This window comes from Mycteria americana, chromosome 1 (assembly GCF_035582795.1).
Source record: "Mycteria americana isolate JAX WOST 10 ecotype Jacksonville Zoo and Gardens chromosome 1, USCA_MyAme_1.0, whole genome shotgun sequence".
Taxonomy (NCBI): domain Eukaryota; kingdom Metazoa; phylum Chordata; class Aves; order Ciconiiformes; family Ciconiidae; genus Mycteria; species Mycteria americana.
In genome coordinates, this window is record NC_134365.1 from 7,251,535 (window position 1) to 7,267,921 (window position 16,387).

The window sequence follows — 16,387 nt, forward strand, 5'->3', positions numbered from 1 at the left end:
CACGTAAGGAAGCATGAGAAAATACAAGATATTCAGACCTCCTAAAGACACAGAGAACATATAAAAAAGGTTGACGTACTGCTAAGGCAAAAGACTATTACACACAGTATTTATGGAAACAAAATTAACGTTCACCAAGAACACACAGCTATATGCTTTATTTCTTATTTTCATACAAGCTGATACCCTCACAGTGAATCACACTGGCCTTGAGATAAAAGCACCATAGCTGGCTCAGAAAGCTGCATCTCCCTCCAAAGGTTTCTACCTTCCAAAGAGATGAAGCCCCTGAGCAGAATTTCTACTATTATCCCTTGTGATAACAGAGGAGAAATGTTCCAAGTATTTCAGATATCCCCCGGCATTCCTTGGCTGGTACTTTTCCTTTTACAAATGATTCTAGCTCCACAGTGCTTCTTGTTAGCCTGGAGACAACCATGGTGTCAAATTTAATCTTTTCCTCCTGCCCCACACCCAAACATCCACACTACACATTCAACACATTATCTGATTTGCCACAAGCTACATTAAAGGTAAGCTTGGTACTACTCCTATAGAAGCACCCTCTCTCTGAAAAATACAGCTGAGATTTTCAGAGAGGCATCGGAAAGCTGCTTTCTTTTTCCCCAGACTGAAAAAATCCAAGTTTTTATTCCCACAGAAATTTTTTTTACAATTGTTCCAAAACAGAGAAGTGATTCTTAATCTTATCTGCAACTAAAACAACAGTTTTCAGAAACCCCTTAATGCTAAAGTTTGTGAATATGTTTAGAAAAATTTAACTTCCTCCTTCAACTCCACATCCATTAGAAATAAGTATTTCCGTGCTATAAGTAGGGTAATGCATTTAAGGATAATCATTCTCAATATTCCACAAACTACTCCGAATCCTGCTGCTTGTTCTTGTCATCTGAGATCTACTGCCACAGAAATAGAAGCAGAGCAAATTTCTAAGTGTTCTTTTCTGCTACACTGTCAAAAGCTGCAGACAGAAAAATACATTATCAAAACCTCTGTTGAGAAGGTATACAGTTAAAGCAAAATCCTCACTGCGTATGGTTAGTATTTAATGCCATAATTACTAAGAAATCTCAAGATATCCATGAGATAGTAGTGCCCCACTAGCAGCAGATGAATGGTGAGTGTGAGAAGACACCAAGTACTCAGATGCAGCATTTGAAAATAAACTGTGTTTGAAACAGTTAAGACAGACTCTTGCAAAGACTCGAGAAAAGCCTGGGTACAGTGAAACCCTATCAACTAGAAGATTTATTTAGATGAGAAATCAGGCAAAAGAATTTTTTGGGGGGGAGGGTAATAGCATATTATATTGAACATAAGTACAAGGTTGTTACTAAGGTGTGCAGGGAAGAATAAAAATGAATGTTCTTGAAATGTCAACAAAAAAGTAGGCTTTAGTTACTTATTGCTGAGCAGACTATGCACGTTCCCAGATATTGTCAAATGAGCTTTACGCGAAGTACACAAATAACTAATCCATTAGCAGCATTTCATGATAAAATCATTCTGTAGCTTCTCCATTAAGCTCCTCATCCATCTTAGTATGTCCTTTATATTTTATCTGTTCTATGGATTTATCAGCTTAATGGGATCGGTAAGTGTTTTCAGACAGGGTGCTTTAAGTAGAAAGAAGAAAACTGAAATATAGAAGGGTGCAAATGAAAGAAACAGATATAAAAAACAGACTGGTAATTAACAAAAAAATCACTGAGTCACTACCCCAAGGCAATCAGTCAGTTGCCATCTGAAATCAAGTCACTGATGACAATTACTAAAGGATATCATGATTACTGAGCAAACGAAACATTTCTGATTTGCAAATAGTGAAGAGGTATATCAAAAACCTCTTAGAAAAATCTGTGAGATGGGGACAGAACATAAGGACTTCACTTAGAAGATGGCAAACTGAAGAAAGCTCAAAAGTGATCACTCAGAAGACTAGATTACCGATTTCATAAAAACATCACTGAGATAAAGAACTTCACATTCAAGAACAGACTTGACCATTCCATGGATATTACCATACGGAACCTTGCTAAAAATCTTTCAAAAGAAAGGAAATCTTCTGTCTTAGGTATTAACCACATTTCTTGACACTAGGTGACATTCTTTTTACTGTCTAAATCTCACCTTCGTTCACACCTACCTGGCATAAAGCTTCTTGGACAGTTTCAAAAACATCAAATGGTATTAGATAGGCCTCAGCTCTGATCCTTTATGATGGCAATATTTATTTCCCCTTGCTCTCTCATGGCTTGTGGATAAATCATGATGCCATAGTCTAATTTCCAATAACCATGTTCAGTTCTACTGCTACTAGTTTTCCAATTTTTGTCATACAACTTTGCTGCAGCTGACAGGTGAGAAAACCCAGCCATCTATTGCAAGACACTGGTCTACCCAATATCCTTGCTACTGCCTGTTTTTGTAAATCAGTGTGACAAAAAGGGATAAAATACGGTGTCCTTGTTACTATCAGCCTGCAATGACTATTAATTCAGGTTGTACACTGCTGGTAAATAGCAGTCAGTTGTTCTTGTGTTGCTTCAAAAAACTAGTTGTCAATGCTCCACTAAAATCTGGCTGACCACTGGCATGTGAACTGCCTATTTAGTGCCTGGACCCCAACTACCGAATATTAACCTCCGGAAGGAAGCACAGCACGTTCCATTTTCATCAGCAAGTACTTTCTTACAGTGAAGATTTCTAGTTTCAGCAGCACAGTTGACAAAGACGACAGAGACTAAACCAATTGCTAACATAGCAAGCATTAGGTTGATGTCATAGTGAGGTGGTGATGCTTATCATTCCAGTGACTGTGCAGATGAGAAGTTACTTACAGCCTTCCAGGTTGTCCACAAATCCTTTTTGACTGCTTTTTAAAAAGCTGAAAGTTCACAGCTATAACTTAAAAGTATGCATCCATCACTTCAAAACTCTGTGCACATTCTGCTCACGCAGATTTAAAATAAAGTACTATAAGAAGGAATAATTATTTTCTTTTCAACTCCACCTCTTCTTTCCTGATTATTTTTCTATTAAAACTGACTATTAAGACCTTTTTTTTTTTTCTGAATACAGAACTATGGACAAAGAAGCCTTTCATTGACTCAAGAACTGAAATAGTCTATAAAGCAACTGTTTTCTACATTTCTAGAAACACTGAGAGGAGTTTTGGCAGGAAGAGCCTACTCCCAAAAGCAAATACTGGGGGAGGAGCAGGGAAAGCTCCTGAACAAGTTCTGCTTTCTTTTTCAAGCCACACGTTGGCAATATTTTTCCCTCACACAGAATATGAAGATCCTAAAATTCCTGGTAACTACAGGTACTCCCGGTAAATTACCCTGAAAAAGCTAAATGCCATTTTCTTTGAACAGAGTTCCCTTAAATCCCTTCTCAGCCCCATGACAACAGTTACAATTCCCCACTCAAAACTTCTGTAGAACTTTGTATACAACATTCAAGTTCCAGGGAAACACAATAACCAAAGAAACGTAGTAAGGAATCAGTTAAACATCACTACTAAATGCAAGCACGTCTGTGCCCACTCAAATAGGTATCACCACTTACATTTTCAGAGCACTTACACAGCACAGCACTTTCTTAACAGACTAATGAGGCCTAAAAACAGATTGGGAATCACACACACTCACTAGGTCAAGGGTTTTATGAAAACAGACCTCACTTTCTACACAGATTTTTAAAGTGTCTTTCACATAGAGAAAGATTCTACTGCAGCTTTATATACCTCAAAAGTTACACTACTGTCACAATTCAGGTAACAGAAGTCAAAACAAAGTAATGGCATGATGACACAGATCTAATACTTGAAAGGCACAGATGCATGGAATAAAACAATGCCTTTGTTTTGCTTTCCACAAAAAGTCACTAGAGTTACTCACTTTCATCATTAATTTATACAACCAAAACGAAAAGGTTTCTTTAAAGGACCTAAACCATGACGAGGAATGCATGTGGAATGTATTAGGTATCGATTTGTATACTACACATTTGCTGACCAAGGAAAATTCAAACATATACTGGAGAAAAGAGCCAAAACAAATGTATAGCTTGGCTGCATGAAGCAAAGAGGTTTATTTGTTTTATCAACATGATTTCCATTTAAGTTTCTCAGAGAGATTCACTCAGCGCATTCTGGAAAAGTCCCCTAAAAAAGCCTTCAGAGATAACAACTTTTTTCCAAGTTTAACAAATTCAACCAAGTGGCAGTTACTTAGGAAGTGAAATTTAGCAAACATAGCTTCATTTGAAGCTGAGCGTGTTTTCAGAGAATATTCTACAAATTTTAAGATTCTGGAATATTCCTTCTCCTTTTCTTTTCTACTCCTTTTAACTTCCAGTGGCAGTCCACCAACTGCAAGCATTCGTCTTCAACAACTATGTTGAAAATAACCATAAAAAATACCACTGTCCCACTGGTGTGATCATGAAATGTAATTTGTAATGGTATAATTTAACCACAGAATTTTCTTAAGTGATTTCTATTAACAACCAAGAATTCCAAGAAACTACATACAGTATTTTCCATTTATCAAAATCAAGATGCCTGCATCCTAATCTGATAAAAGGATGAAGAAACAAAAAATTCTGTGACTTCAAAAGTCACAGAGTGTGACTTTTGGAAAAGTGAAAACATTGTATTTATTTATTTAAGCAATATCCATACCTTACGTGAACTCTTACCTGCTGCTTGTTGCCTTTTCGTGTTAACATGACAAATGGCATTGTGTCTCCAGACTCTGACTCTCCTTCCCCACCTCCAAGTGGGGGACCCTTCTTGAGCTGACTTTTGAGATGTAGAGGAATAGCAACATCTAACTGATGCACTTTAACAGATTCGCCACTCCGTTGCTATTAAAAAAAGTAAGTTCTATAAATGATCAGATGCTAAAAACACGTCAGTATGGCAATGTTCATCTTTTCATGACTGAGAAAAGTTTTAACCTTCCAAGAAAACAGAGTCATATATAAATAAATGTATTAGGCTTTATTACATTTTCCTTTGATTTCCTTGCTTGTGAAGAAGCAAGTTACAGGGATGGAATACTTCAAATTTCAAAGGAGTTTTAGATAACTTAACCTTGTAAGGAAAGAAACGTAGAGACTTGATTAAACACACTTGAGAACGGACATTCTACATTCAAGATTTTTTTGTAGCATGGTTTTAATGTATTCCTCATATAGGGCTAGCGATACTCAATACTTAAACATTTACCAGATGTGACTGAAAAAAAAAATACAGGACTGAAAGGTTATGTAAATTTAAATGCAGCTACATTTTAAACATATTAAAACCTAGGCTTGGATAGCCTAGGATAAAGTCAGAAGCATTGGATAGTATCTGATGCAGGTATTATTCATCCAAGAAAATACCTGTCAGCATGTCATATATTCACTGGGCAAACAGTACAATTAACAGCTATTTTACTAAAAGCTACTTAACCAAACATGTCAACTGCGGAGAAGACGCCACAGCTAAGAAAAACAAAATCCACGTTCTTTAGTATGCTAAGCTATGCATTAATCTTTTATTTACTTAAAAAAAATCAAATAGGTAGCTGTACAGCAAATTACATTAATTTAAGAAAATAAATATTTATACCTGAAGATTTTCCAGCATCATTTTATCCAATGCCTGAATGAAGTCCTCATCTTCTGCACAAGGGACATGCTTAAGTCCTCCTCCTTTAATCATTACTTCCTATTGCAATGGGAAAAAAAAACCCTTCTATTATGTTAGATCCAGAAATATGAATATTCAGGCTAGAAATAGGGGAAAAATATCCTTATTTGCTTCCATATCATACATAATCAAAGTCTTAAAAAATGAACTGTTAAAGAAAAAAGTTTTCAGTCTCGATTTTCTTGAAGAAATATTTTCTGACATTTATTGCATCAATTATTATGAAGGCTGGCCACTCATTATGACATACTAGTGTATGGGTACAGATGTGCATGTACACATTCTAGACACAGCAACAATACAAAGAAGAGTCTCTATCCCTACCACACCAAATTTAGCTAATTATTCCCTTAAATCCATAAAGTTAGAAGGTCTTTTCAAGATGAATACTATCCTTCAGTATTTGGAAAGCACAACATGACAACAAAAACGTTTGAAGTCAGTACCCCACCACATTGTTCTATAATGATCATTACTTTCCTTACTATGTAACTGCAGTTCAGGCTCAACCGGACGGGTTCTTTTGCTACAGATGTTATAATCTGCCAATCCCAAATCTGTATTTTAGGAATTTTGCACTTCTTGGTTTGTCTCCTTTTCAGTTTTGAGATCTAGTGCAGAGTAACTAGTTTACCTTGTTGTACCGTATCAGTTTGCTACCATTGCTGGCATTGCGAAACCATCATTTACGCAATATTTTCCAGTCTAACTACCTGTGAAAGTGCACGGTCCTGTGGAAACATGTCGTACGCATCAAAGTTGATGGCGTAAATATTTTCAGAAGGTAATAATGAAAGTTTGGAAATACAAAAATGAGCTCCAAAATGTATTTGAAAGAATAGCAGGGAGTGTTCTTGCCGCGTTTTCCCAGACATGTTATGAGCAGCATTGGTAAAAAACATTCAGTAAAGAAAACCAAGGGTGCAAAAGTCAATTCACTTATCTAAAGTAACAATACATACTGTATTCTCCTCATCGGTTTCGTTTTCCTTATTGGAGTCTGTAAGATAATCTGTGTTTTCTTCCTCTTCTTCTTCACCTTCTTCTTCCTCATTGTCAGAGCCCTCCTGAAATATTCAATGTTTAAAATTTGAGAACATAACAACTTCTGACTGTTTTAAAACAAAAAGACTACTTGCATCTGATTCCTCATACACATTTGCTGCACCTTTCCTACCCCATCCCCATCTGAACCTGTTTAGTTCAGTTCAGTCTTAGTAAATTTGTTTGTTATGTTTTGTATTTAATGTTTCAGTCTGAACTCACTTGGCTTTATCTGACATTTTCACAAACTGGGAGTAGTGGCTGATAGAGAAAACTGGGAGTAGTGGCTGATAGAGAAAACTGGGAGTAGTGGCTGATACACTAGATGGTTGTGCTGCCACTCAGAGGGAACTCAACAAGCTGGAGGAATGGATTGACAAGAACTCATGAAGTTCAATGAAAGGAAATGCCAAGTCCTGCACCTGAGAAGCAATAACCCCATTCACTAGTACAGGCTGCCCATCTGGAAAGCAGCTTGGCAAAGAAGGACCTGGGGTCCTGGTGGACAACAAACTGACCAAGAACCAGCAATGTACCCTTGCAGCAAAGGCAGCTGACTGAATCCTGGGCTGCATTACGAAAAAGTGTTGTTGACAGGTCAAAGGAGGTGATCCTTCCTGCCTGCTCAGCACTGGTAAGATACATCTGGAGTGCTGCACCCAGCTCTGGGTTCCCCAGTACAAGACATACTGGAGCAAGTCCAGCAATAGGCTGTGAAGATGATAAAGGGACTGGAGGATTTGTCATAGGAGGAGAGGCTGAGAGAGATGGCATTGTTTAGTCTGGGGAACAGAAGGTGCAGGGTGGGGTGGGAGATCTTCTCAGTGTGTATAAATACCTGAAGGGAGGGAGCAAAGAAGGGAGAAATCGGACACTTCTCAGTGACAGACCCAGAGGCAATGGACACAAGTTGAAAAATTTCATTTAAACATAAGAAAAAAAAAAGCCTTCTTTACTGCGATGGTGTTTAAACACTGGAACAGATTGCCCAGGAAGGTTGTGAAGTCTCCATCCTTGGAGATACTCAAAACTTGATTGGACTTTGCCTCAGGAAACCTGCTGTAGGTGACCCTGCTTTGAGCAAGGGAGGTTGGACAAGAAGATCTCCAGAGGTCCCTTCCCCACCCCCAAACTGTTTATGACATTATTAATTTGTGGGTAAAGGCACAAACCCAGCCTGTGCTTCAGGAACTTTAATGCTGAGAAGCATGACTGAAAGAAAGCTTAATGGTAAACCAACCAACCCAAGCATAAGGAGAAAAAGCGTTTCCTATTTCCTTGATGAACTCATTTTCTCATAATACCACCATTATCACGTCAACTTTGCTGTGTCATAGTGACAAGTTAGAATTTCTATGTACATCTCTTTTTTTATTGGCTTCACCATTTTTGATTCAAAAGATTATTGGCACAGTAAACAAGGAAGGTTGTTATGCTCCATAAACCTTTTATTTATTCATATTATACAGGCATACTCTGAACACCTGTTATTTTTCCTACACAACTGCTTTGCCATCTAGTCAATACATTCGCTTCTACAACAGACAAAGAAAATAATCTGAAAGTGTTTTCATGCCAAAAAACTGGAGGCATCTTTTTGTTGAGAAGCAGCACATACCCTGAGCAAAGTTGTCAGGTTCAAGTTTCTGCCATAATTTGTCTGGAATAAGCCTCAGACACTGTATTCAGTTTTCCATAGATATATAAAACTCAGATGGAAATACCCTCAGAGTACTGACTGGGTTGTGTATACCCACATTTCACCTGCTAACACTGTGACATAGAAGGGCTTCAGAAAGTAACGAGTAATCAAAATACTGATTACTCATTCTTTTTATACAAGGCAAGGTAAATTATTTAAGTTCACCTCTTCTTCTGGCTCATTTACTTCACTTTCATTTCCAGATTGTTCCTCTGTTTCTGCTCCACCTTCCTCCTCCTCTTCGTCCTCTTCCAGATTCTCTCCTTCCGTAATGGAATCTTTGGAATCTTTGTCATTCACAATTCCTGAAATTTGGAAAATGAGAAAGAATTAGAACAAAGAACTAGAACAGAATTAGAACAAGAATTAGAGCATTAGAACACATATAACCACTCAGATGTGGAAGATCACTTCAAAATTCCATTGTTACTGAACACTAAAACTTCCAATGGGTCATAATATTCAACTTCTGAATGAAACATTTTCTATATAGTTACCTTACTCGCAAAGGATAATAATTTCCCTGCCAGAAAAAGAGGAAAACATTATGGAAAATGTTTAAAATCTCACACAGAACAGCAAGCAGGAAACTGCACCGTGCAAACTGCTTGAAAATATCCTCAAACTAAACGTGCAACCTTACTGAAACATGAGCACTAAATTGCGGATACTCTACAAAACCAGCAGAACCCAGAAGACATCAAGCCTCTGCAGTCTTAGTTCCAGTCCTTCACACCACTGTCAATTAGCAGTTTTGAAACAACTATTTTCTCAGCCTGTAATAAACCTTTCTGACTCTTATCCTAATGTGCACTTGAACCTATGAGAATGTAGGTGCCTATATAAAGTCTTTAGGAAATCAAGAGTCTCTTCCTAAAGTATTATCTAGTGTGCTCATCCTACTTGCAGACAGGACTGACAGTTCTTTCACTGTGTTTTAGTTAATCTTGCAGTTTTCCTTACTGACCTGCTTGCCACCTCTATCCCTCAAGACATTTTAGTTTACTCTGTATAAGGTATCAAGCATAGCTCCCTAAACCTCTGCTTTCTTTCAATCAGGTATCCTTCAATGTAATACCCTTATCTATACCATTCCCACAGTAGTGAAAAAATAAGTTTTAGCTTCTTTCAGTGCTTCAGTGTCCAATTTAGTCTTAGATATAGATTTCAATCAGACTTGTTTTCAGAGAAAATTTTTAAGAATTGAGCATGGTTCTGATTCAGGAAAAATAAATGAAGGTCTGTTTTAGAGAACAGCTGTTGCAAAAATTAAGTCATCCAATGCAAAAAAGAACAAACTCCCAGCATATGCTACTGTTCACATACATTCTTTTAATTTTGTTCATTAATTTAAGAAGCCACTTAATCCTCCAGAGGATCATGGTTAGAGCTAGCAGAAAGTGATGCTGATGCCAGCCTTCTGCGACACAGCAGATCTAAGCTAGTCATTTTTCAAAGATTTTAGTAAGGAGTCAAGACAGTTACTATGCAGTTTGTCATTCATATTTTAACATTATACCAACCATACTTATGGTCGGCTGTTAGCTTAAAGTTTTTTGGACAAATTGGCAAATGAATGCATAGGTTCTGTGCTCATGGCACTCCTTCCTTGTTTGTTCTCTGCCATATGCAAAGAGCAAATGCAGCAGTATGCTGTTCTTAAGCAGAAGTCTAGATTCTGAATATACAAGTGGTTTGGGGCATACCAGACTTCTTTTTTTTCTCCACCTCCAGTGCCTTTAAGAGATGCGATATGCAGACACACACAGCCAGGTCTCTTTACAAAACTTTTACTAAGATCACAAAGATCAGCTTTAGGAGGAAGCGAATCTTTACAGCCATGCTTGAATTAGACAAAATTCAGAAATCAAATGAATGGTATATATGGCTGTATGGTATTTATTGAGGATTTCAGTTCTGTGCGCACACACACACACACTTCTTCCTTCATATTCCAGAGGTTTCAAAGCATTCTTTTTTCTTCCCTGTTTATAAACACCGTGCTCTTCAAAATCTGTGCTGCTCCATAATTACACAAGAGTTTCTTTTCAATCACTTGGTATACTCTCACCACTACAAAACCACCAGAGCAGCACTGGAACCAACAGTCAGTCCCCAACCCAAGGTCTGCAGGCAACAAGCCACCCCACTGTTCTGCCTATAACTACACTTCAGACTGATAAAGAGCAAAGCACATCATGGTCTTCAGCACAATACCTTCTCAGTGTTTTTGTCCATGGGCCAAGGAACTGTGGGGGCAAATTTATCAAGAACTGCAGTTTTACTAGAGCTTTTGTTAAAGTATTAAAAAAAAAATCATTTCCTTCAGATATGCTGGCACCTATCATCATAACCTTCAAAGATCAGAAAGGCAGATGACAACCTTCCTGAGACCACCTTCAAACAGTCCTAATAGGAGGACTAGGAACTATCACATCCTATACTGATGTTTAATAGCTAGCTAGTAATATCAGTATCAAGAAAAGCAACGCACTTGGGGGACACACACACAACAACCCCCAACAGTAAAGGCTGTACTGTTGATGGGCTTTACTGGTGCCAAAACAAACACAATTAAATGCCTCCAACACATGCTCGCATTCAGCAGCCACGTATCTCCCCTTAACTGCACTAAATCCAGCTGTTATAGTAGTGGTGATGATGCAGAGAACAGAAGTTCTTATGATTTGTAGGAAGGAAGTACTGAGTATCTTTCAAAAGAATATTACAGTTTATGTAACTAGTGGTAAATTACTTCTTGGTTATCATTCTGAGAGCATAAAAGCTAGTAATTTAGATCACAGAAAATCATAGAAATCATAGAATCATTAAGGTTGGAAAAGACCTCTAAGATCATCTAGTCCAAACATCAACCCAACACCTCCATGCCTACTAAACCATGTCCTGAAGTGCCACATCTACCTGTCCTTTAAATACCTCCAGGGATGGCGACTCAACCACTTCCCTTGGGCAGCCTGTTCCAATGCTTGACCACCCTTTCAGTAAAGAAATTTTTCCTAATATCCAATCTAAACCTCTCCTGATGCAACTTGAGGCCATTTCCTCTCGTCCTATCACTTGTTAACTGGGAGAAGAGACTGACCCCCACCTCTCTACAACCTCCTTTCAGGTAGTTGTAGAGAACAATAAGGTCTCCCCTCAGCCTCCTTTTCTCCAGGCTAAACAACCCCAGCTCCCTCAGCCGCTCCTCATCAGACTTGTGCTCTAGACCCTTCACCAGCTTCGTTGCCCTTCTCTGGACTCACTCCAGCACCTCAATGTCTTTCTTGTACTGAGGGGCCCAAAACTGAACACAGGATTCGAGGTGCGGCCTTACTAGTGCCGAGTACAGGGGGACAATCACTTCCCTAGTCCTGCTGGCCACACTATTCCCGATACAAGCCAGGATGATGTTGGCTTTCTTGGCCACCTGGGCACACTGCCAGCTCATGTTCAGCCGGCTGCCAACCAGCACCCTCAGGTCCTTTTCCCCCGGGCAGCTTTCCAGCCACTCTTCCCCAAGCCTGTAGCGTTGCACGGGGTTGTTGGGGCCCAAGTGCAGGACCCAGCACTGAGCCTTGTTGAACCTCATACAGTCGGCCTCAGCCCGTCGATCCAGCCTGTCCAGGTCCCTCTGTAGAGCCTTCCTCCCCTCAAGCAGATCGACACTCCTGCCCAATTTGGTGTCATCTGCAAACTTACTGAGGGTGCACTCGATCCCCTCATCCAGATCATTGATAAAGATATTAAACAAGACTGGCCCCAACACAGAGCCCTGGGGAACACCGCTTGTGACCGGCCGCCAACTGGAGTAAACTCCATTCACCACCACTCTGGGCTCGGCCATCCAGCCAGTTTTTTACCCAGTGAAGAGTAGAAGATCATACCATAAATAAATTTTTATCTGTATTTCAGTTGCTACATAGGTAATTTTAAGGCATGTCAATTAAACAAACAGCATATTAAAAATATAAATTCCTCCTAAAACAGAAGTTGCAACGTTTCACCTGGCAATTACACATACTCATCCCACTGGATTAAAGGATTATTCTTAAAAATTGAACTTGTCTAACTAGATGAAGTGCTATTAAGGCTATAATTAACACTTAAAAACTGTAAAAGCTTTTCATGACCAAGCTTGTCTTCAAATAAAGATGGAAGATTAGAAGAAAACTCCATTTACTGAGAAATGAGCACAGTAGTATCCAATAATCAGTAAGAATTGATATGTACAAAAGGTTTAAAGGTTAATATGATGATAGTAGTTTTAGATACACACTAACCAGTATTTTGTCAACTGAGCTGTGCTGCAAGCCCAGCTTTTTCTCATGAAATTGACTGATTTTTAACACAACAAGATTTATAAATATACATCCCTACTCTTAGCAGGAACTGCAAGCTAGCACAGAACCTAGCCAACAGATACATTTTAAGAATAAAAAAACCTTTAACAATCCAACTAAAGCTCTAATTCATGAAAAGGAAATTGTCCTCTGGTCTCTACCAAACCGTAAAGCCCACTCAAAATTATTCCGAAGGAAGTGTAAGGATCAAAGTACCCGACAGCGTTTTAAAGGCAAAACAGGTTCTCTCTTTTATTGTAGTCTCACACTAATGCATACTTTGACACAGCAGCTCTAGTCAAATCCAGAACTGGGGAAGGAACACGGAGTTGCAAGCAACCAATCTACCAAAATGACCAAGCTGGTTTCCATCAGTGCTCACCAACCAACAGGCTGCAGTAACCAAGTGTGCAGATACTCCTCGCTTTTTGTACTAGAGTGTGCTTCCTAAATTTTTCTAATGAAATTCATAGTTTTCTTCCTCCTCATTTGCACCATACTACTCCATATACTTATTTTTTTATATATATATATATACACACACCAGACACAGTCGCCCTCTCCAAATACTACTCCAAATTAATAGTATTCATATTGAAATTTTTTTTAAACACTCAATCACTTTAGAGTTATGGTGATTCTATACGATCTCTATAGTGATCAGAAAAATGCAGAGAAGTTACAAAAATATTTATATCATGAGAATAAAAATATCATATAATGAGAATAACAATAGTTACGTGTCATCATCATACAAAAGATAATTTTAAGAAATATAGGAATTGTCAAAAAGACCTCATTTCCCTTGAATATTTTCTTACCTAATTTTATTAAGAATTCTCGTTCCAAGTCTTGCACCTGTCTGATAGCTTCTTCCAGAGAATTGCAGAGCTTTATCTTTGGTCTTAGCAATTCCAGTGTATCACTGATCATATAGTCTATGTCTATAGGAAACGGATGGTCTTTTGTCCAAACATCCAGACTTTTTTTCCACCAAACATACCGCTAGAATACAAAATATTCAAATAAATTATATGCATAGTGGCATTTATAAACTATTTAACTTAGGGAGTTTGTAATGCTTAGCCGTGTTTGTACAGCAGAAAATGCAAAAGATTTTACATCGCTACTCTCTTATTTCATATAACTATTAGATATTCCGATATCACTAAGCATTGTTCGATAACAACGGATATCACGAACATTAAGAATAAGCTCCTTTTATCATAACAACTGTTAGAAGTATAAAGACTGAGCAAAAAAAAAGGACTGAAAAGAAAGTGCCTACTAAGGATAGATTCTTTCAATGAGAGATGAGCACTTAATGGGCCAGCTTTCAATTCCTTCCTCCATATATTTTCAAGAAAATTAATTCCCCCAAGGGCATATTATGGGAAGAAGAGGGGAAACATCACAAAAAGTTTTAAGACTGCAGCTAGCATGAAGTGACTTATCCAGTTTGCTTTATAACAAATTAGCACATACCCCTTACAATAAAATTGTAAAAAATAAATGCTGATCTTAAGTGAACCTAACAGTAGAAACAGTAGAACAGTAGAACAAAGGTGTTGTAAACATTGCATCTGAAAACGAAGTATGAGTAACAATGTTTATTTAACAGGTGACATGGTCAAAAGGAACACTTGTTGAAATTGTAAGGTGTAACAAAAATATGACCACTTCTTCACTGACAAGCTTATTCGGGGTTTAAAAATAAGGCCATACTGTACTTCAAAAAAATCATTTTACATCTCAGATACAGATGAAGGATATGCATCCTGAAGGTATGAAATAAGTCATTATGGCCTTAATTTTAAATTATACTAAAACAAGGATATTAAGAGAGAGAAACAGAAAGAAAAATAAATTAACTCCAAACAATTTTAGCATGAACTCCATGGACTGGAATTCCACATTTGCTCAGAGGAACCCATTCTGATGTTTAAACACTCCCCATTATGAAATCTTTCCCCCTCCCTTACATCTATTCAGTCAGAACTTTCTTTGCTGCAACTTGTGACCATTACTTCTCATCCTTTCCCTGTGCATGCCTGAGAAGTATCTGACTCCTCCTTCTCTACAAACATTATTAGCTGAGGACAGCAACCTAATTAGCATTCTCTTCTCCAAGCTGAGTAAACCCACAATGTGAGAACTGAGAGCCTCCTGATCATTTTGGTGACCCTCCACTGGATTCAGCTCAGTTTGCTAATGTCCCTCTTCTCATCTACCAGGAAGCCCTGAACTGGAAACAGTGCTCCAGATGTGGTCTCACAAGTGACAAGCAGAAGGGAAGGGGAAAAAAAAAAATGAATCACTTCCCTCAAGCTGCTGGCTACACTCTTGCCACTGCAATGTAATAAACTGTTGGTCTTCATCACCCTAATGGTGGAGAACAATGTCACGTTCATACAGACCAGGAGTCCCAGCTCTATTCCTGCAAAGCTACTTTCTAAGTAGTCAGTGCCAGGCTGTGTTGTTGCATGGAGCTATTCCATCCCAGCTGGAAGACTTCCTTTGCTGGAATTCACAAGGTCAGCCCATTTTTCCACTTCCTGAGAGCCCCTGATGGGGGGAACTTAAACCCTTCAGTGAATCAACTGGTACCCCACTGTTCTGCAAGTTTGTTGGAACAGTAATATCTACATACAACTGAACATACATGTCACTTTAAAATAAAATTGATATCAGACAGACAGGATTCTAAAAATTACAGTGCTAGAGAACAATGAAAGAAGTATGTAACAGACTGACCTACATTAGCTCGTTAAAGAAATCTACAAAACTATATAAAATTTAGTTTAGAATACCTGAAAATATACAAGGAAGCAATCAAGTTTTCGTTTGCTGGATCCTCTGTCAAAATACTGCCCACAGGTATCGAGGATTGTACAGACTAGTCTGATTCTGAAGAGATGCTCTGGAGGATCCAGTGGACTAGGACTACCATCAGGGTTCACACCGAAGGATGTGAAAGAATACAGAGTTCGAAATATTACAGCTGATTCCACCATTCGGTAATTGTAAAGTTCCCCCAAAAACTTGGCACTGCTGATCCGTCGCTGGTTAAACTTTGGTTGGTTAACCTTTATCAAACAACAACAACAAAAATCACTTTGTCATGCAGATACAACAGAATATTTGTAAAAGGTTGTGGGGTTTTGTTTGGTTTTTTGTTTGGTTTTTGGGGTTTTTTTGGTTTTTTTTAATTTTATTTTAAATTGATAGCATTCATTACAATAAAAGATGGTTATTTATGGCTATGTACATTACACAAAATTAAACATTAAAGAGTACTGAAGGCATTTATGAAAACTGGTCAACTAGTAGTTAATATAAAGTTCGAAGACATTTAACATAGTCTATCTTAAATCTATGATTTTTCATTGCCCAGAGAATTCTTGTAACTATAACCCCTATCAAAATATGGACTAGTCTCCGAAGTTACTTGAAGTTGCATGAATCCGGCTACACTGTTCAAGAATAAATTGTATCCCCTTACTATAATAAGGGGGGCAAAATAACTGTCCTAGTAATCTTTGCGGTTTGTTGGGTTTTTTTTTTTGGGGGGGG

The 16,387-nt window shown here is 38.1% G+C and overlaps 1 protein-coding gene across 6 annotated transcripts in view; it reads right to left on the reverse strand.

Annotated features, from left to right (window-relative positions):
• The window catches only part of UPF2 (UPF2 regulator of nonsense mediated mRNA decay), a 68,530-nt gene that overhangs the window by 12,004 nt on the left and 40,139 nt on the right, over positions 1-16,387 (reverse strand). For all 6 annotated transcript variants that reach the window (XM_075523069.1, XM_075522994.1, XM_075522911.1 and 3 more), the window contains 6 exons: positions 15,625-15,900; positions 13,636-13,819; positions 8,637-8,776; positions 6,688-6,792; positions 5,645-5,743; positions 4,726-4,893 (listed from right to left, as the gene is read on the reverse strand). In XM_075523069.1, coding sequence (XP_075379184.1) covers positions 4,726-4,893; positions 5,645-5,743; positions 6,688-6,792; positions 8,637-8,776; positions 13,636-13,819; positions 15,625-15,900 — 972 coding nt within the window. The remainder of the gene's footprint in view (positions 1-4,725; positions 4,894-5,644; positions 5,744-6,687; positions 6,793-8,636; positions 8,777-13,635; positions 13,820-15,624; positions 15,901-16,387) is intronic.